General features: G+C 35.9%; 1 protein-coding gene across 1 annotated transcript; it reads left to right on the forward strand.

Annotated features, from left to right (window-relative positions):
• Positions 1-598: 598 nt before the first annotated feature.
• LOC126777345 (exportin-2) lies at positions 599-21879 on the forward strand. The gene is made up of 19 exons (XM_050500353.1): positions 599-793; positions 1334-1479; positions 2740-2932; positions 3147-3292; positions 3498-3698; positions 4400-4570; positions 5344-5473; positions 6893-7056; positions 7196-7385; positions 8194-8294; positions 9216-9411; positions 16885-17041; positions 17320-17411; positions 17705-17919; positions 18330-18427; positions 18888-19055; positions 19200-19359; positions 20214-20358; positions 20575-21879. Exons 1-19 carry the CDS (start codon positions 709-711, stop codon positions 20727-20729), a joined length of 2913 nt encoding a protein of 970 aa, XP_050356310.1. The 5' UTR covers positions 599-708; the 3' UTR covers positions 20730-21879.
• Positions 21880-22468: the final 589 nt, after the last annotated feature.

Below are 22468 nucleotides of genomic sequence, written 5' to 3' on the forward strand. Positions count from 1 at the left end.
TTACTAGAAATCTAAACTAAGCACTACTACGTATTTAAGCTATAATTTTTTTTTAAATATATGATGTGAAGGCAGTATGTTTTATATTATCAGGTAATGATTATAATCTAACTAAAGATCAAGTGCAAAAATAAGGGACGGACAGTAAACATACATGTTCTAATTGAAACCATTGTAAATTCGGTGTTCTTTCATTTTCAAATACTTGTAATAAGTAGAATAAACTGGCCTCTGAAAATTAAACGAGCACTCCGTTCTTGTATATTTTTTCAAATGTACTAGTTTGGAGTTCGGACTTGTAGTTTAGGAAATACTTGTAATTAATAAAATTATATTTTGATTCTCCTTCATTTAATTTTGTAGGCTTAGGACTGATGACTGAGATCCGTTATTTTTTTTACCAAAAGATAAGTACGAGGGTGTGAAATATAACTTTTCTCAAAACATGTATCGGGTTATTTTAGAATAGAATAAAAATTCACAAAGATTATTCAAAAATCAATAGAGACGTGTTAAGTTAATTTCATAGAATTTATTGATCGCCAAGTGTTTATTGTTCTGGCAGCATTGTCCTACTTCAAAAACAACTGTCATTCGCATATGAACGAAGTGAAGAACGCGTTTGTGATTAAATTACGAAATTATCCAAAGCTAGCAGTGTCCGGCTTGAAACGTAACTTTTAAATTGTTTAATAATATTATATTATAATGGAAGTATCAGATGAGAATTTAGCTACTCTAGTGAGTTACTTAGAAAAAACTCTGAATCCAGACCCCAATATCAGAAGACCCGGTAAGTTAATGTATATAACTTGTAACCTGTCTGATATAAGTGTTCGACGGTTATTAGAAATAAAAAAATAATAATACGTTTATTTTTATGCTACTGCAATATGATATCATAAGTTATTACGCGTAGTAAATTATTAATAATAACCTAAAATGTAAAGCTTATAACCGTTAATGATATAATTATTTGATCAAGTGATGTTGCGTTCATAGCAATAAATAATAGTTTTTTTTATAACAAGATTAGTTTAAAATAATTATAGCTTACAGGTTACTTATAAATGTTGCTTAGGGGTGATAAACACTGTTGTTTCTACTTTCAAGATAGAAATCAGTGTTTAAAACACCTGGTAAACAACATTTTTATGTAAGACAATTTTTTATATTTCGTTACTATATTTGAAGTCTATAATTAATTTCATCTTGATAACAACCACATTTTTTTTAAATATACTAAAATTAAATGCAAAAATAACTTCAAAATTTATTCAATTGTTATACAAAAATTCAGAGTTAAAATCCAAAATTAAAATTTTAATTTCAGCTGAGAAATTCTTAGAAGGTGTTGAATCAAACCAAAATTATGGAATATTGCTTCTTCATCTCATTGACAATGATAATGTAGATATGGTAATTAAAGTCACCGCATCTATAATCTTCAAGAACTACATAAAACGAAATTGGCCAGTGGTAAGATTACCGTGTTATTATAATATTTCTCTTTCCATAGTAAATAAGGTCTAGAGGTTCAAGGTGATCTGAAATATAACTAATAGGCCCTTACTAATAATATTAATATGAAATTGGCACTTTGTACAGGAGGAATATAAAGTCAATATTTTTTTTGTAAAATATATTTAATTAATTAAAGTATGCACCTTTGTTATCTATGCACTTTTGCCATCTCAAAGGTAGTTCATTAATCATTATTATCATTAGTGGATGTCGCAGAAATTCCAATTGTCGCTCATCTATCTTAGTGGTGTTTGTTGTGCGGTGTGTGGTCTTGCGTTGTCGTGAAGCATCAAAGTGAAGTGAAGTGATTGACCAATCTCGGTTGTTAGGCAGCTAGTTCTTCCTTCATGGTTTGCAGTTGATGACAATAGATATCTGCCATAATTACACTTTTCATCACAAATAATGATTTGATTTAAAATCCCTTTATTAATGTGTTGGTTGAGCAAAGTAACACAGCATGCATGTTTGCAAGTTCAATTCACTCAATTCATGAGGTACCCATCATTCAAGTTTTTTTTACTTTCCCGATTTGCTTCAAGTGGATTAATACACTTTTATCATTTACCCCGAAGCCTGCAGCTATCTCGGAAGTGCTTTGTGATGGATCCGCTTCCGCAATAGCCTTTAATTCTTCATTTTCCACTTTGGTCTCCGGCCGTCCACTGGGTGGTTCTGAAGGTCGAAATTTCCAGAACGAAAATGTTGAAACCAAAAACATACCATACTTTCTTTTGCCACACCAGCACCGTAAACATCATTAATCCTTCGAGCTGTTCCTGCAGCACTGGTGCCACGGTAGAAATCATCATTTAAAATACAAATTATATTATACGATAAGACTTGCTTTTGTAATATATGGAGAAATTAACTCCTTTGTTCAAACATTAAAAAAAACTGAGTAAACTAGTAAACCCAACTTGGCCCAATAGCACAAAATTACTAATAATTTATTAGACTGTACATAATTTTAACTTATAAGTACCATTGAATTTTCACATGCTTAGTTGTCTTGTGTTTATAATTAATCTTGAGCTCTGCGGAGAAAAAAAAAAACATCATAAGGAAACACAAGTGTATCTAACAACCCACAGGAGCAAGGCGGTGGAATACATTAGTATACATACAACTTCTCAAAAGAAGAGAGTAGTGTTTGCCCAGCGATGGGAGATTTGGGCTGTTACTTTATTTTAATAATGACATAAATTTTATTAGGACGAAGATGGCGTTGATCGCATGCATGCTTCAGACAGAGCTACCATTAAATCACTTATAGTAAGATTGATGCTCAAGAGCCCGGAAGCGGTTCAAAGGCAATTCAGCGATGCAGTCTCTATAATTGGCAAGCATGACTTCCCGGAGAAGTGGCCAGGACTGATCAATGAGATGGTAGAGAAATTTGCTTCTGGTATGTTAATCTTTAAATATTTTATTTAAAAAACAAAAATATATGTATTGTTTATTGCAAGGCTTTGAACTAATTTTCTTTTTAATGGAATTAAAAATTAATTTGAAATGTATTCTTAGATAAGAAATCAAATCCCTTTACTCAAAGGTAAAGGGGGCCTGACCTCAACAGTTTTATTCTTTTACATGAAATTAACTTAAATAAATTGTCACAGGTGATTTTCATCTAATAAATGGCGTGTTAAGGACAGCCCATTCGTTATTCAAGAGGTATAGATATGAATTTAAATCACAAAAACTGTGGGAAGAAATCAAACATGTTCTCGATAACATCGCAAAACCTTTGACGGATTTATTTGTGGTGAGTGAAAATTATGATTTTTTTTTCTACAAACATAATATAAAATAATTAATATTATTATAATTTATTCGGGTGGCTGAAGGGGCTAGACCGGAAAGGTGAATGGGTGAATGTGTGTTTCATTCATCCATGGATTTGTGACTATGCAATACGGACAAACCTTTATTTAAAGTACTTTATATGTGTAATATCTTTTTATTTCCAGGCGTTAATAGACTTGGCGAAGAAAAATAATAATGTGCCACATGCATTGAAGATCATCTACAACTCCCTCGTGTTAACATGCAAGGTGTTCTACTCCCTCAACTACCAGGATCTGCCAGAGTTCTTCGAGGACAATATGCCAGTATGGATGCCAAATCTCCTCAACCTACTTCAAGAGAAAGTACCATGTTTGGAGACAAGTGTAAGTCGATTGTATTAAATTTAGACTAAAACTAGCTAAATTGTATCCGATTCAAATGAAAAGATTTCCAATGAAATGAGTAAAGATAAACAAACCACAGAATTAGATATTTTCTTCTGCATTATGCACTACAAAGAGTTTTCGTTTAATATATATTTATAATACAATAAAACAATATACCGCTTAACTATTTATATCCATTTTAATTTAACTTCTAAAGGTCGGATACAAACTTCGCCGACGTTCAAAAGGCCTTTTTTAAAGAATTTATAGTCAATATTTAAGATCTTGAACGGTATCCCGTCAATTCAATGTTAAAGTTGTTTGTTTGTACTGATTTTGTAATTGGATAAAGTTTGTGACAAAAATTCTTATTCAGCTGTTTGTTTTGATGATGAAGACCGTCAGTCTGACGGTCGCAAAAGATCAATTTCAAGGCCCGCACATCTTTCGACCTTCCGAAATTACCTATTTAGTAGTAATATTATTTCTTTTAGCCGTAAAATAGGGCTTTAAGAATAGAGATTTTAGGGCTCCCGAAGATAAGTGAAGTTGGCATTAGAATGGCCTAATGCTTCTTATAAGCATGGGATGGTTAATAATTCTTATTTCTAAGGGAATTGATGACTACTTACCTTCAAGCCTTTTTCCCAGTCTGTATACTTATTATAAATTTTTACAATAACTTTTTCTACATCCAGGACGATACCGACAAGCCTGGCGTTATGGAGGAACTTCGTACGGAAATTTGTAACTGTGCAGCTCTATACGCTCTCAAGTACGAAGAGGAGTTCTCTCCGTACGCTCCAGCTTTCGTGACTGCTGTGTGGAATGTCTTACTGAACACAGATTCGAAGTTACGATTCGATGCGGTGAGTCCACACTTTTTGGAATTTTTCACCTTGGAAATATATTGAGCCCGGTGTGGTGCCCCACCCTCCCCTCGTAAACTCGCGATATTTGACAGGTAATAGGTATAATAAAAGTATGTTCTTCCTTGGGGCTTACTCTATATCAAAATTTATCAAAATCAGTTCAATGACTTAGACGTGAAAACTCTTTCAAGTCACATACAGACAGAGTTTAGCATTTACAATATTAATATAGATAACTTGACTATCATTACTTGTAGCATATACTATTTATATTTACTTGCCAATAAGGGTTTGTGCAAGTACGTCTGGGTAGGTATCACCGACTCATCAGGTATCATATCAACCAAACAGCAATACTTGGTATTGTTGCGTTCAAATTTAATGAAATTATGACGAGCCGGCTGGCGTGGTTGGTAGATGATTGCCTTTCACGCCAAAGGTTGTGGGTTCGATTCCCACCCAGGACAGACATTTGTGTGCATGAATATGTCTGTTTCTCTTGAGTCTGGGTGTAATCTATATAAGTATGTATTTACAAAAGAAAAGTAGTATATCAGTTGTCTGGTTTCCTTAACACAAGCTTTGTACGAGCTTAATTTGGGATCAGATCGCCGCGTGAAAAATGTCCCAGGATATTATTATTATAATTTGAAAGGTAAGTGAGCCAGTGTAACAACAGGCAAAAGGGATATAACATCTTTGTTTCCAAGTTACAAACAAAATGTACATTTTTAGTTCAAATATTTATTGTTTTTTCACGTTTGTTACAGTTAGTGTCGAACGCACTTACATTCCTCGCTAAAGTAGCGGAGAAAAATAGTTACAAGAATCTCTTCGAAGATCCCGCCACGCTTAGCAGTATTTGCGAGAAAGTTGTCATACCCAACATGCAGCTACGAGGTATGTATTCAAAATACTCCCAAAATATAGTGATCTTCGAGAGGAGAAGAATTGTGCCCCACATTCTCTATTTGTACATGGCGCAAGAGCAATAGGATTTTTTGTTAAGAAACTTTCGATTGTTTCTACCATGTGTACAGTGTTGAGGAACACCAATGCATGTGGTTGAAGCGATTGAATGTTGACCATCGTCATCATCAATATTGTTGATTGGGAGGAGATGAAATGAAAAAGGATTGCGCAGATGTCCTATTCAAAAATAGAACAATCTATTTATTTATATATATTTTTTAAATTATTGGAAGCCAACACAATGTACAATGTTTTTACACGTCTGTCCCAGAAAATAACAATTCCAAATAATGACACTTATTAACACTATACATCGCTATTATAGGCTAAGTCATAATGCAATTTCACATTTTCAGCTTCGTTCACTCCAACGTAACATTTTTAAAGATATCGCGTAAGGAAAACAACACGTATACAAATAAATTAAGGAAAAATAAAGAAATATATAAATGTAAAAAATTTAAACTTAAATTTATACACAAAGACGCAAAAAAAAACAAAAAAGAGTTAATTTATGACCCATTCGTGGTACTTTGACATTTGAATTTAAATATGCAATCCGTCATAATATTCTTATTTTTTTAAATTTGTATGCTCCCATGCCATCACCAAACATCTAAATCAGCCTCTTTATAAACATTATTATACGTTTTAAGGGCCCTGTTTAAAGGCGCTGTTATGCATATATTTGTTCGTGAAAACCGTCTATTACATTTCCAACCATAATAAACTTGCCATTGCACACAATTAGGTATTATTTATATATAATAATATGTTATATATGCTATTAAACTATATTTATGTAACATTAAAACAAATAAATATATAATAATAATAAATTTGACGAGCCGGTTGGCGTGGTTGGTAGACACTTGCCTTTCATGAAGGTATTTGTGTCCATGAACATGTCTGTTTGTCCCGAGTCTGGGTGTAATTATCTATATAAGTATGTATTTACAAAAGAAAAATAGTATATGTAGTATATCAGTTGTCTGGTTTCCATAGCACAAGCTTTGTACAAGCTTAATTTGGGATCAGATGGCCGTGTGAAAAAATGTCCCAGGATATTATTAATATTATTATTAATAATAATGAATATCACATAATTGACGCAAATAGGATCAAAAATGATGTTATTATAGATAGTTGGCTGTGTTTAACTTTAAATTTAAAAAAAAAGTATAGAAAAACGACAGGCACGAGGGATCTAATATTTTAGGTTCCAAGGTTGTTGGTGCATTGGAAATGTAAAGAATGGTTAATATTTATATTAGTTCCTATGGGCAGTGGTGACCACTTGCATAATTTTTTTATTATTCTATGTTTACTGATAGTGTTTTATTACAGAGTCCGATTTGGAGCTGTTCGAGGATAATCCGGAGGAATACGTAAGCCGTGATATCGAAGGTTCCGACGTGGATACCAGACGGAGAGCGGCCTGTGACCTAGTGCGGACCCTCGCGTTACATTACGAAGATAAGATGATGAGCATATTCGGCCAATATGTTGAGGTCAGCGTGCTTCGTTATTTTGCAGTATTTTTTATAATAAACTAAAAAGGAATAATTTTTATACTCTCCAAACTTCAACGCCGACATGATATCGATAGCTGATTTTAATTTTATCTAATAATAACGTTAAATGTTGTAGGTTATGCTACAAAAGTATTCAGAGAGCGGTGGCAGTGCTTGGATTGGCAAAGACACAGCACTTTTCCTGGTCACATCACTGGCAAGTCGTGGCGGGACACAAGCAGCGGGAGTGACTAAGGCTTCTCCTCTAGTGGACCTGACTTCATTTGCTGCCAATCACGTCTTGCCTGAGCTGCAACGCCCTAACGGTATGTATAAGTACATTCTAGAAACTTCTTTTAACTTCAAAAATATTTGTTGGAAGCACCTAGGTTTACGAAACAAGACATATATTTTTGTAACTAAATATATATGAAAAAAATCAGGCACACTCTTTATTTCTTTGTTTTCATAGTACTATCCTTATAATTCAAAGGTAAAATATAGTATATTTGTTGTTTCAACAGAGTTTATTGAAAGTCCCAACTTTTTACTGAATCATAGAAATATGATCCCCATTGAGTGTAATTCAAGTGAGTGTGAGTGGAATTCAAGAAGCTATTCTGAAAAACCACTTATGGAATGTTTTAAAGATCAATATAGTTACGCTATACATTTTATTGTATTTCTACTTCTTCTGTGTTATTTTGTAGAGTTGAATGCGGTAAGAATTTTGGTGATTTTTGTTGCCAAATCGAATGTTTTCTGGCGAATTTATTGAGCAGAAACCACAAAACATTAATATTTTCAAAGGCACTCCAAAATTGTTATCGTAATTTAATTTCACTTATTTTTTAATTTTTAGAGATATCATTTTTTTAAGTAAATTCAGAACACACGTTCGCACTTCCGGGAGTTACATTTATTGTGCTCCAATATAGAGTAGTAAAAAACATTTGCAGGGTACATACAGAGTAGCTATCATCGGGTATGTGCCTTATGCACATACTTACGGTGAGAAATCATGCACAGTATCAATTCAGAACCTTATGATAAGTAACTGTTCGAACTGGCCTCTAGAAGAAATAATAAGATATATATTGTAAATATATGTAAATATATATTGTTCAATTACAGTGGAAGAGTTGCCAGTATTGAAAGCAGACGCCATCAAGTACATAATGACTTTCCGGTCTCTGCTACCGAAGGAACTCATAATGCAAGCCTTTCCGTTATTGGTAAGTAGTCCAGTCACTCGTTAGGTGATGATACAAAAAATTAGAGAGATTTATAATAATTATTTTCAACATAGATGGCGCTCGAGATTATATATTTTTGAAAAATTGGTTTGTGATACCGTCATTTCAAGATGGTCGCAAATTCGGAATATTAATCACCATATACTATACTATACATAAACTATACTAATTTACTGAATTAGAATTCACTTTGAGCTTTTGTACTGAAATAATTTGGAAATTTAAAATAATATTTTAATTATGGAGCATTTATCGGCCATTTATAAAGCTGATTTTTAATGTTATCTTTACAATAGAGCCATTTGCTATATATTCACAATGAAAAGTCCATCTACTCCACGTGCAAAATTATTGTTCGTGTTTTTACAATGAGAAAACAGAATGGACAATATAATGTCCTTATATCTTAATATTATAAGGATATTATTGTTATATATTTATAATTATAGCCGAGATGGTCTAGTGGTTAGAACGCGTGAATCTTAACCGACGATCGTGGGACCAGACCCGGGCAAGCACCGCTGAAATATCATGTGCTTAAAAATTATAATTCATCTCGTACTTGACGGTGAAGGAAAACATCGCGAGGAAACCTGCACGTGTCTAATTTCATTGAAATTATGACACACGGGTATTCTTACCAACCCGCATTGGAGCAGCATGGTTGAATAAGCTCCAAAAATCTCCTCAAAAAGGGAGAGGCTTTAGCCCAGCAGTGGGACATTGACAGGCTGATAGTGTATTTATAACTACTACAAAATAATTCACTAATTAATTTCTAGGAGTATTAAGTGTAATTATCGATCGCGTAAGTGGTGACTGGACCGAGGGGATCGTTAATATTTGCCATTGGCAATCCATGGCTGCGTCTGCGGTACGCTAACGAGGCGTGTTTGTCAGATCAACCACATCGCGGGCAGCGGCGTGGTGTGCACGTACGGCGCGTGCGCGGCGGAGAAGCTGGTCGCGGGCGGCATGCTGCCCCGCGCCGCGCTGCGCCCGCACGCGCCGCGCCTGCTGGCCGCGCTGCTGGCCGCGCTCGCCGGGCCCGCCGGCCGCGCGCTGCCCGCCGACCACAACGAGTACGTCATGAAGGGTGAGCACGACCCCGCCTCTATCTCATGCTTTACTAGTATATATTACTTACTTTACTGGTTTTAGACTGCCCCGTTGGGCTAGTGGCTTGATATGAGGCCGCAGACCCGGAGGTCCTGGGTTCAATTCCCAGGTCGGGCCGATAAAAAGTTATTGGGTTTTTCTATCAGAAAATTCTCAGTAGCAGCCCGGAGTCTGGAAGTTGGAAGTGTGTACACTCCCGTTCCTCGGAAAGCACATAAAGCCGTTGGTCCTTCGCCTGAACTCGTTCCGGTCGTATCGGATTGTCGTCCCATCGGATAATGAGAGTTAGGGAATAGAGAGTGCACCTGTGTTTGCGCACACACTTGTGCACTATAATATCTCCTGCGTAGTTGGCTAATCTCTCTTGAGATTGGCCGCCGTGGCCGAAATCGGTCTGGAGGACATTATTATTATTACTTTACTGGTGGTAGGGCTTTGTGCGAGCTCGTCTGGTTAGGTCCCACCCCCTCATCAGATATTCTACCGCAAAACAGCAGTACTTGATATTGTTGTGTTCCGGTTTGAAGGGTGAGTGAACCAGTGTAATTACAGGCACAGGGGACATAAAATCTTAGTTCCCAAGGTTGATGGCACATTGGCTATGTAAGCGATGGTTGACATTTCTTACAATGCCACTGTCTAAGGGCGTTTGGTGACCACTTACCATCAGGTGGCCCATATGCTCGTCCGCCTATCTATTATATATATATAAAAAAAATTATATTGTTCGGACATGGATTTGACTGTCCCGTTCTAATCGTAAATTCTAAAGTCCTGACCTGAGTTCAAAACTCAGTTCAGCGAGCTTATGTAAATAAATCTTAGTAACCGACCACTAGAAAGAGACAGCTCTATGTAAAGGAATTTAAACTCTAAACATACTATGATATTAACCTTAAATCGACTTCAATACCAAGAAGATTTTAATTTATATACATATATGTCGGAAACGACGTGAAAACCCTACACTCACTTCGTCAGATCTTAATAAAAAAATATCAAAGCTAGTAAGACGCGACCTCCGAAACTCCAATACACGCTCTATAAAAGAAGCGATTGAGCAAAATCGGGGGTCGAAAGTCTTTGTTCAAAAACTAGGTCGAAGCCATCTGACGAAGCTGACCACTTCAAAGGGAAAAGTCGTTGCCTCTAAGCTCGAGATTCTTAAGGAAGATCAGGACTTCTACGGTAAATTATATACATCAGTAGCCCTTCGTCCTCAACCCGACCCTAGGGATCCTAAAGCCACTTTAGCCCCCTTCACAGAAGAGTTGCCAGAAGTATGCTAAGACGAAATCGTGATGGCTTTGGGGCAGCTTAAAAATGGAAAAGCCCCCGGGGAAGATGGAATTACGACGGAGCTACTAAAGGCAGCTAGAAAACCTTTACTAGCGCAGCTCCAACGAATATTTAATTCTGTCATATTCTCGGGGAGAACTCCAAAGGCATGGAGCAAGAGTGTTGTCGTAATTTTCTTCAAAAAGGAAGAGCCATGATTCTTCTGCTAGAATTGGTCTCCGGATAAACTTGGATAAAACCAAGATAATGTTCAACGAACACGTCAGTCCGGAACCAATAGCTCTTAACGGAGTTCCTCTCGAAGTTGTTCAGGAGTATGTGCAGTTGGGTCAAAACAACTTCGAGGGGGACGCACGAAGAAGAGTACAGCTGGGGTGGGCAGCGTATAGAAAACTCGGTCAAGTCTTTTCGTCACGAATACCGCAATGCTTGAAGACAAAAGTCTTCAACGAGTTCGTCTTAACGGTTATGACCTACGGAGCCGAGACGTGGACACTGACAGTGCGTTTGGTCCACCATTTTAAGGTCGCTCAGCGAGCTATGGAGAGGGCTATGCTCGGAGTTTCTCTGAAGGATCGAATCCCAAATGTGGTGATCCGACAGAGAACCAAGGTTATCGACATAGCCCAAAGGATTAGTAAGCTGAAGTGGCAGTGGGCTGAACACATATGTCGCAGAACCGACGACCGTTGGAGTAGACGCGTTCTGGAGTGGAGACCACGCCTTGGCAAACGTAGCGTAGGACGCCCTCCAGCTAGGTGGAGTGACGATATATGCAACGTGGCTGGCAGCGGTTAGAGATTAAGAGCTGAAAATCGAGCTCAGTGGCGTGCCATTGGAGAGACCTATATCCAGCAGTGGACGCGAAAAGTCACAGTTCGCAATTTTTACTTGAACAATAACCATATCGTTGGCCCAACGGTGTGAACCATACTTCCACGCACAAGCGATACGGGTTCAAACCCAAGTTGTTGGTGACCTATTTCAATTTATTTATTTTTCTGTTAAGAAGTTGCTGTTATAGTCGTTACTAAGTAAGAATGATTCCACAGAAAAAAATAATAACAACAAGAAATAATACTTCTCCAGAATCTTACAATGTGACAAATCGGCAAAAAAGCAAACAGTCTGAAAAGTGGTCGCCTGCATCAGAACAACTTACTAAACAAGACGTTGAACAAATCATTCGTAATGAGTTTCAGGCCTTTAAAAATTTACTATTGGATGATATCACTAACATGTTAAACAAAATGATTCAAGAAAATCTTAAACCTATAAAAGAGCAAATATCTACTATTGAAAACTCGATGACTTTTTTGAGCGAAGAATACGAATCTACTAAAAAAATAATTGCAAGTTATGACGATAAAATTGCGGAAATGGAAAGAGAGAAAAATGCACTAAAAAATGTAACATCTGATTTGCAACAACGAATACATACTATGGAGCAGTATAATCGATCAAATAACATTGAAATACAAATGATTCCTGAGCATAAAAATGAAAATTTAATTAGTGCAGTAATGCAACTGAGTAAAGCAATATCATGTGATCTAAAGGAGTCTGATATACATCATTGTACTAGAGTTGCAAAATTGAACAACAGCGACAAAAGACCCAGATCTGTGATTGTAAAGCTATCCACACCACGAATGAGAGACGCGATGCTAGCATGTGTCATCAATTACAATAAATCGCATCCTGACGATAAACTTAACACAAGTCACATAGGTATTGCAGCAGATAAGCAGCCAATATATGTTATGGAACACTTGACACCGGCTATTAAGTCTTTACATGCAGCAGCTCGAATAAAATCTAAAGAAAAAAAATACAGATTTGTGTGGGTTAGACAGGGCAAGGTATTTATGAGAAAGACAGAACATTCAGAATGTATTTATGTAAAAAATCATACTGTTCTGAATAATATCCAGTAAATTGCTTTGCTCTCTAAACTCATAGATCATTTTAGTGTTTCATGTTATAAAATTCAACGGTCTTAATATATACTACCAGAACGTCCGAGGTCTCCGTACTAAAACTCATGACTTCATCTGCAATTTATCGTGTACAAATTATGATGTTATTATATTAACAGAAACGTGGCTTAATAATAAAATAGAGAACCATGAAGTATTCGACAACCGTTATACAGTATACAGAAGAGATCGTGATAGTTTACCTTTACATTGTAAAAAAGATGGTGGTGGAGTTTTAGTGGCGGTCTCAAATAAACTGAAATCAATGCGACTCAGTTTTTGTGAAAGTCAGTGTGAAGATCTTTGGATAAATATTGAACGAGAAAATTGTCACGATGAGTGTAACTCAATTGCATTATGTGCAGTTTATTTGCCTCCTCCCGTCAGCCGTAATATGCTATCTAATTTTATCAATAATTTTAATAGTAGAATTGCAGAGAATAGACAAAATGTTATGCTCGTGGGTGATTTTAATTTAAGTAATATCAATTGGTTCGCTACTGATGATAATGTTATTTCTAATAGTTCCTTAGGAAATTTGCTAGTTGATTTTGCATCTCTCAATAATTTAGTTCAACATAATAACATTAGTAATAACAATAATAAAATATTAGACTTAATATTCAGTAATCATAATAACATAAAAATTAGTAAGTCTATTTTGCCAATAGTGCCTCCAGATCACCACCATCCTCCCTTAGATATATTAGTTTCTTATTCATCAAGAACTTCTTTAAAAAGTAATGTTATTGGTGATAAGAAGAACTATTTTAAAGCTGACTACGTAAGTATAATTTCAGAATTAAATAATATCAATTGGTTAAGCGAATTTTGTAATTGTAAGTCAATAAACCTAATGATCGATAAATTTTATAAAATTTTGAACAAATTGATCGAAAAATATGTACCAAAAAAGAAACAAAAAGGTAAACAATATCCTCCATGGTTCACTAAGGAAATGATAAATTTATATAAAGAGAAACAAGTTTTTTTAAATAAATACAAAATATATAAAAACCCACTTGATGAAATTTCATTACGTCTTTTGAGCAAACGTTGTGCAGATTTATCGAAAATTTGCTACAATAATTACATTAAAATTGTTGAAGAAAATATTAGTAGAAATCCTAAATATTTTTGGTCATACCTTAAGGGCAAACAAGATAATAGTACCGCACTCCCAGGCATAATGACTTACAAACAAAAAGTAATGAAATCGGGATCAGAAATTTGTAACGAATTTGCCTTGTATTTTGCTTCTGTTTACACACAATCTCAAAGTTCATATACATTACCATCTTATAGTAATCAATGTAAACATGACTTTGGAGCGTTCACTAATTTTGTAATATCGCGAAGACAGATTTATCAATACTTAAAAAGACTTGATACAACTAAAGGGACAGGTTATGATAATATCCCTCCTATATTTATTTCTAAATGTGCATGGGTACTAAGTTTCCCTTTATATTTATTATACAACGAATCACTTCGCTCAGGTGTTTTTCCCGATAAGTGGAAAATAGCTAGGATCGTACCAGTATATAAGTCCAAGGGTAGTGAGTGCATTGAGAATTATAGACCGATTTCCATACTTTCCACTTTTGTCAAAGTATTTGAAGCAATAGTTTACCCATATCTAGAATGTCATGTAAAGCAAATGAATAATAATAACCAGCATGGCTTTATAAAGGGTCGATCTACAACATCAAATCTTGTTTCGTACAGTGAATTCATTGTGCCAGCTATTGATAACCACAAGCAAGTTGACGCAATTTATACCGATTTAACCAAGGCTTTCGACAAAGTTTCGCACGATATTTTACTCTTAAAACTAAGCAAGTACGGATTCAATGGTAATATGCTTGAGTGGTTCAAATCATATTTATACAATAGACAACAATTTGTTGTCTTAAAAGGTTTTAGCTCGAGTCTATATAAAGCCTGCTCCGGGGTTCCTCAAGGGTCACACTTAGGACCTTGGCTCTTTAATATCTTCATTAATGATATTTGCGATACGGTACATTATAGTAGAGTATTTTTATTTGCGGACGATTTAAAATTAACAAAAGTAATAAACAACTTAGCTGACTCAGAGCTCTTACAGGTGGATATTAATGCTATATATAATTGGTGTAAAAATAATAAAATGGAATTAAACGTCAGTAAATGCAAGCATATAAAATTTACGCGAAAGCTCAATATAATCAAAACAATATATAGCATTGATAACATCAAGTTGGAGGAAGTTTTTGAAATAAGTGATTTGGGTGTCATTTTTGATGACAAGCTTACTTTTGTCCCGCACTTCAATAAAATAATTACGAAAAGTTCCAAAACGTTAGGATTTTTAATTAGAAATGGTAAACACTTCACGAATAACACGAAAAAAATAATCTATAACGCTTACGTGCGTAGTGTACTGGAGTACGGTAGTGTTGTGTGGAATCCTTGTTACAATGTACATCGTCTGCGTATAGAGAGAATACAGAAGCGATTTGTATATCATCTATCCAGAAACAAAAAAACCTCATACAATAAATCTAATAAAAATTACAGCAATCTCTTGAAAGACTTTAATATGGATAGTCTCTCTGTACGCAGACAATTACTAGATCTCTCTTTCCTATTTAAGATAATTCGTAACGAGATCGACTGTACTTGCTTACTTGAAAAGATATACTATCGTATTCCAAGGCGCAATGTTCGTAGTTTTCTGGGCACTTTTGATGTCAGAATATCAAAAACGAAATTAGGATGTAATGCACCAATGCCTAGAACATCACGGTTGTACAATGGTTTTTGTCAAGATCTAGATATTTTTAATGACTCTGCCATGATTTATCGTAAACGGGCGCTAGAATTGTTGAGAGATGCAAATAAATAATAAATAAATAAATAAATAATAAATAATGTTATCTTGATTTTATTTTGTATTAATTAGTATATTTTTAGTAATATTTTTGTAACGTAAACTTTGCATGAATTTAATGAATTATTTAATTTTAATTTATACCTATATCAATTTCAAACTATTTGTGTTATTAATTTTAATTTTATTAAGTGCATGTTTATTTTTTTATGATCTTTAATTTGTACCAATTTGGACTTTTTTTTTTTTTTAATCTTTCTACTCATGTTGCTATAATTATGTGTTAATGTATTTTTAAAACAAATATTGTAATTGTTGTGGCTACTTTAAAAAGCTTCACATGTTAGCTATTTTCACTAAATTGTTTTACATTTGTCATTAAAACATGTAGTAGCTACTAGTGGTCCTTAAATAAAATAAATAAAAAAAATAAATAAATAAAAGGGTGTTGATGATGATGCTGATGATGATACATATATGTATGTTTGCAAGTATGAATTTTATTCGTAAAGGCAGGCTATTATAAAAACAGCTTCACGGAAACTCGGAGTTCTGAACAAGGTGCGGCGATTTTTCACGCCACAACAACTGTGCCTGTTATACAAAACACAGGTACGGTCTTGCGTTGAATATTGCTCGCACCTTTGGGATGGCTCCGCTAAGTACCTACTGGAGGCCTTGGACCGGTTGCAGCGACGTGCAGTACGCATTATTGGCGACGTAAAGGTCACAAACACCCTTGAACCTTTACAATTGCGTCGTGAGATAGCAGCACTGAGCGCTTTCTATCGACTGTATCACGGCGAGTGCTCTGAGGAATTATTCTCTCTAATTCCTGCTTCCCCCTTCCTTCTTAAGTCCACGCGAGCTGGTTCTCGATGTCACCGCCTAACTGTGACATCAATTCCATCGCGCACAAAGAAATTTGGCAACTCCTTTCTTTGTCGCACTACCAAAAAATGGAATTCCTTACCAGCTCACGTGTTCCCCTCCACTTACAACCCGGGTTCCTTCAAACGAGGAAGAGGCATCTTGCGGGCCGGCAAGGCGGGGACGGCTAGTACAGAACATTCTTCCCGACTGTACTGGCCGTCGTCGCGTTTGGACTCTACTACCACTTACCATCAGGTGGAGTAGAGTCATTTGCCCTCGCGGCGAATGTTTATGATTCGTTCACGAATGGCTTTACTTATGAATGTTAAATGTACTATATTTTTTATCTATAAGTTGTTTCGTGTACAATAAAGAGTATTTGTACGTATAATTGTTGTGTTTATTGAGGTGATCCATTTGTTTCCAGCGGTTCTTCGTACATTGGCATGCTTGCGGGAGGACGCTTTGCCGTACTTGGGTGAAGCGCTACCGAAGTTGGCTAGTATGCTGGCTGTCGTCTCCAAGAACCCCTGCAAGCCGCATTTCAACCATTACCTATTTGAGAGCCTTTCACTTGCTATACAGTTAGTAGATTTTTATAAATTTATTAATTGTTGAATTGGAACATTGTGTTTGGTTTCTTTGACGAGAAAGATTCTGAAAGAGAGCATCAGAAAATATTTTGAATGAATGAAATTTTTGTTTCTTTAAACTCAACAATGTTGTACTAAAAATGTTCTCTATAGATTCATTTTCCTTCAAATTGACTCTTTTCAACGGCTCCTTCAATTAGAACAGCATGTAGCTTTATCTAGCGTTTACTAATGTTTTTGTTTTATGTGTAATTTTTTTCTGTTTAAAGGTTGGTGGTGAAATCCAACCCGAAAGCCATAACAGCTTTTGAAGACGCACTGTTTCCCATATTCCAAGACATCCTACAAAATGATGTACAGGGTAAGTGGCGAAAAATTATATAAATAATATACATAGTTATGTATGAGAAATAAAAGCAGTGTCGAGTGTACAATAGCTTGGCCGGTTTATCAGACCTTTGTTGTTTTAAAATCTAATGTTTGTTTACTATGATTTCAAGTCTTAAGTACTTAGCAGTTCAACGTTACATTTGCATATTGCATAAGCACACTTGATAAGAAATATAGAAACATAAAGACTTATCTTTAATTTATTTTAAAGTATCCCCGTTGTCATTATCATGTAATTGTAAATGTTGTATCGTTCGTGCACAGAGTTCATGCCGTACGTATTCCAAATGCTGTCGCTGCTGCTGGAGCTGCGCGGCAGCGGCGGGGCCGGCTCCGCCCCGGAGCTGTACGCGGCGCTGCTGCCGTGCCTGCTGGCGCCGCCGCTGTGGGAGCGCCCCGCCAACGTGCGCCCGCTCGTGCGCCTGCTCTGCGCCTTCGTGCTCGCCCGCGACGACCTCGTGCTCAGCTCGGGCAAGCTGGTGCGATGTTTTACAACATTCATATAATCATTAAACTTAGAACTGTTACGGTATGTAGAATCTATCGAGAAAAAATCTTTAGAGCTTATGCTTAAACACGATCATGAATCAGTGCTGACGCAATTTCCCTCTCGAGTTGAAGACAATATATGTATCGCTCAGTATACACATATGCCGGTAGTACATTCCACAACTTGACAGTGCGCATAAACACAGTATGAATGGATGGAATATCTATGACGCGAGGCTATAGCCTCTCATGATCCATATAAGAACGATGGAAACATCACAGAAGTAAAATTACTTGCGTTAAAAATCTTACAGATAACTTTTTATCTCATTAACTTGTAAAAATATTAATTCGTCTGTGAAAATATTTAATAAACCTTTAATAAATGTTTACATTTCAGAATGCGATGCTGGGAGTGTTCCAGAAATTAATTGCTTCAAAGACGAACGACCATGAGGGATTCTATCTCATACAAACAATGTTATTCAAATTTGGACAGTAAGTATTGCTGTCCAAATGTGTAATATTTGGACATTTGACAAAAATATTGCTTAGTAAATATTATACCTAATTGATAAATGGCGTTAATATCCCATTTATGGGTGAAGGCTTTCTTTTAGGAGCAAGTTGAGAGTATAATTCATGGGTGAATATAGCAGATTCACATGTATTTTTTTCATAACAATCTCTCTCTTCTGTTTATTTCCGGGTCATCATAGCTCTTAATCATACTAGTAACAAAAATTTGTATATATTTTCATCTCAAATAGTTTTACCTTTTTCAAGGTCAAAATAATTTTTAAATATATAAGCATTACTTGCTTATCGTTTTTAAAAAAATGAATTCCGCATAGTTCAAAAAGAAATGCCTCCAAAGTCGAAAAGAATTGGTGAAAAAAAACTAAGCATAAAACACACATACAAACAGGTGCAGTTCCTAACGTATTTCCTCTTTCAGGTCAGTGATGCAGCAATACACGAAGCAAATAATAACGCTACTCTTCCAACGGCTCTCCTCGTCGAAAACAACGAAATACGTCAAAGGACTGATCGCATTTCTGGGCTTCTACGCGGCGCAGTTCGGAGCCGACGAACTCATCGAGGTAGTGGACTCCGTACAGGCTAAGTGAGTGTTGCTTAACAGTATTCATCTTGATTCCACTACTCTTACGACAAAAATCGAAAGAAGATTTTATATGAAAACTAAACAGTTTTCGTCGAATACTATTTTTTTAATTTCTACACTCACAAATATGATCGCTCATTGCAGCATGTTCGCGCTGTACGTGCAGCGCGTGCTGGTGCCAGACGTGCGGCGCGTGTGCGGCGCGCTGGAGCGCAAGGCGGCGGCGGTGGGCTGCGTGCGCCTGCTGTGCCACAGCGCGCGCTTCCGCGCTGACCTGGCGCCGCTGTGGCCCGCCGTGCTGCAGGTGCGCGCCGCACGAGTTATTTTAGCAACCCAAATTCAGTCCATTTTAAAATTCATGGACGCAAAAATTTCTTAATCGAGCGGTTTTGACAACAACCATATTATTGTAATTTTATGGCATAATATTGTAGTATTATTTTAATATTATAGCTATGGTGTGATGAGTACAGATAAACAACAAACCTTAAATTTGCAATTTTCACGGGATTCGCTAAAAGCTCTTCTATATTGTACCTTACAAACAGTCCTCGATTAATATATTTTTATTTATAACACAACACTATTACACTTAGTAACATATAGTACTCTTAATTAAACATTCAACGTTTCGATAATAATTTCACAGAAAATTAAAACGCCATTTTTTCAAGAGGTCACTGAATAGTACAGATTATTTAAATCTTAGCCATTGATGTCGTGTCAATTCTAGATCCAAGTTATTCATTTATCTTTACTCCTAATAACTCGTTTATAGTGGTTTTTACTGCTAATGCTGTAATGAAAATTAACAGTACAGTACAGTACAGTAACAGCCTGTGAATGTCCCACTGCTGGGAGAAGGCCTCCTCTCCCTGAGGAGTAGGTTTGGAGCTTATTCCACCAAGCTGCTCCAATGCGAGTTGGTGGAATACATGTGGCAGAATTTCAGTGAAATTAGACACATGCAGGTTTCCTCACGATGTTTTCCTTCAACGTCAAGCACGAGATACATTATAACCACAAATGCAAAGCACATGCAAATTCAGTGGTGTTAGCCCGAGTTTGAACCTACGATCATCGCTTAAAATTCACGCGTTCTTACCACTGGGCCATCTCATGCTTTATGAAAATTAATCCTTTGATAATTATTTCCAGGCACTTATATCGCTATTCGAGTTACCGCCAGACGAGAGCACATTGCCCGACGACCACTTCATAGAGGTGGACGACACGCCCGGTTACCAGCCGCAGTACGCACAACTCACTTGCGCCAAGTCCGCCGCAGACGACCCACTCGCCGGTTAATATTATTATTGGCTAGTTTATAAGGCTGCAGATCCAGGTTTAAATTTTGGATTTGCTCAGGAGCTATGAGTTTGGGAGTTGGTGTAGATATACTGGAATACACATACATGTGTATTCACAATCAGTGGTCAAGTAGTCTGATGCAACAAGCGCAACAGTACCCTATTAGTAACCTACAGGCTGTTATTTATACGTGTTCGCCACTCGCCAGGTATCGATGATCCCAAGCGCTACCTCGCGGAGAGCCTGGCGGAGCTGTCTCGCACGCAGCCCGGCCTGCTGCCGCCGCTGCTGAGCGCGCTCGACGAGCCGCACCGCGCCGCGCTGCAGGCCTGTCTCGCCGCCTACAGCGTGCACGTCTGCTGAGCCGCCGCCCACTGACACTGACACGCTCGTGTAGACATCCACGTAGGGTAGGTAGGGGCAAAATGGCACAACGTAGAAGTTGTCGGAGCAAGAACTTCGATGGAAATTACTGCCTATATTTCACTCAGATTTAAAATATTAGGTAGAATGTACATAAACGCTGGGTATACCATATACCATATAAAATTAGACTAGACTATTTATATTCTGGTACATTCTTAAACGAAACAGATAAATTTGAAATCTAGTCTTGAAGTATATAAACTTCACGCTGCTGAGGGGTGCTATTTTGTCTCCTACCTAATCGATAGCCACTATATTATATAATTATATCGGCCCTATTCGTCTATTGGCATAAATGCGACGAGAACTATGTATGTACTGAAATACCGAACGGACGTGTGATTTAATTTTTGTAATGCATTTTATGTTTTTCATTAACCAATTAAATTGATAGAATGTTAACAATAATAATTGTTTCAAAATACTACAAGTATCTTTATATGTATAAATTAAGTATTTCTTCAAACGCATTTTATTAATTTTGTCATCTAAATTTAAATTTGTGTGTTGTTTTAATACATAATTTGGACAGTAATTAATTTGCTGAATGAAGATTTATTTGAGTCTCATTTGCATCCCTTATATATATGTATATTTTACATTCATTTGCTTATAGTATAATGTATATATCCTCAACCTAAATTACTAACAACCCCTTTTTGTATTGGTAATTCTAAATCCGCAGCCATTTTTAGTTTCGTTACGTTCAATTTTACGTAATATACCGTGTAAATAGTGGCATGAAATGAGGACTGAATAAAAACCTTTTCTATTGTATAAGTGTAATGTTAATAAGTAGCTTATGTTTTGAATAAATGTTGTGATAAAATCTTGATTAGGTGATCATCAAGACGCTGAGCGTCCTTTCTCGATACATTAACGATAAATTCGGTTTTTAAATTTTCCTAAAAAATATTAGATGTATTTTTCTAAGATTTTCATATTGGTTTTTAGTATAGACTTCTACAGTACATGAGTATTCTTTTGTTAGTTATCAGCGATGTCTATTAATATTGTATTAGAAATCACTTTACAGGAAATTTGAAACTAAATTATGATTTTATGAATAAATACATGTTTCATATTATATTTTGTTTCCTTATTCTTTAACTGGAGGCATATAATTTTTGTTCTGTTCCCCATCCAACCTTTTATTTATTTACAGAATCCTAAAACGAATGATATGCTACAAGTAATCATTAAAACTAATTTATAAATTTACTCCTAAGTAGAAAAAGTTATTACTTGCTTCGTAAAAGTATTTTATGATGTAACCAGCGACCCGCCTCAACAGTGCTTCTAGTAGATTTTTAAAATTTTCAATTGTGTTGACGTTAACTGATATATTGACAATATTTCCAATCAGACTTATTTTACAATGAAAATATTTATGACATTAAAAAAAACATATAGAAAGTAAAATTATATACATATAAGATTAATTATCTCAACGTATAAGTGAAGATTGAAGTCTAGTAAAGTCTAACGATAAATTTCGGTCAAAATGGATAACGCCTTCAAGTGATAATCGTAGTTCCATACAAATCGCAGTTAGCACTAACACGAATAAGTAAAAACTCGCACTGGGCACACAGATAATCAAATATTGTGATGTGAAAGTACATTGTTGGAGAAATAAATAAAAACCATGAATTACATTTCAGCAATCTATATAT

This window comes from Nymphalis io, chromosome 22 (genome assembly GCF_905147045.1).
Source record: "Nymphalis io chromosome 22, ilAglIoxx1.1, whole genome shotgun sequence".
Classification (NCBI taxonomy): Eukaryota; Metazoa; Arthropoda; class Insecta; order Lepidoptera; family Nymphalidae; genus Nymphalis; species Nymphalis io.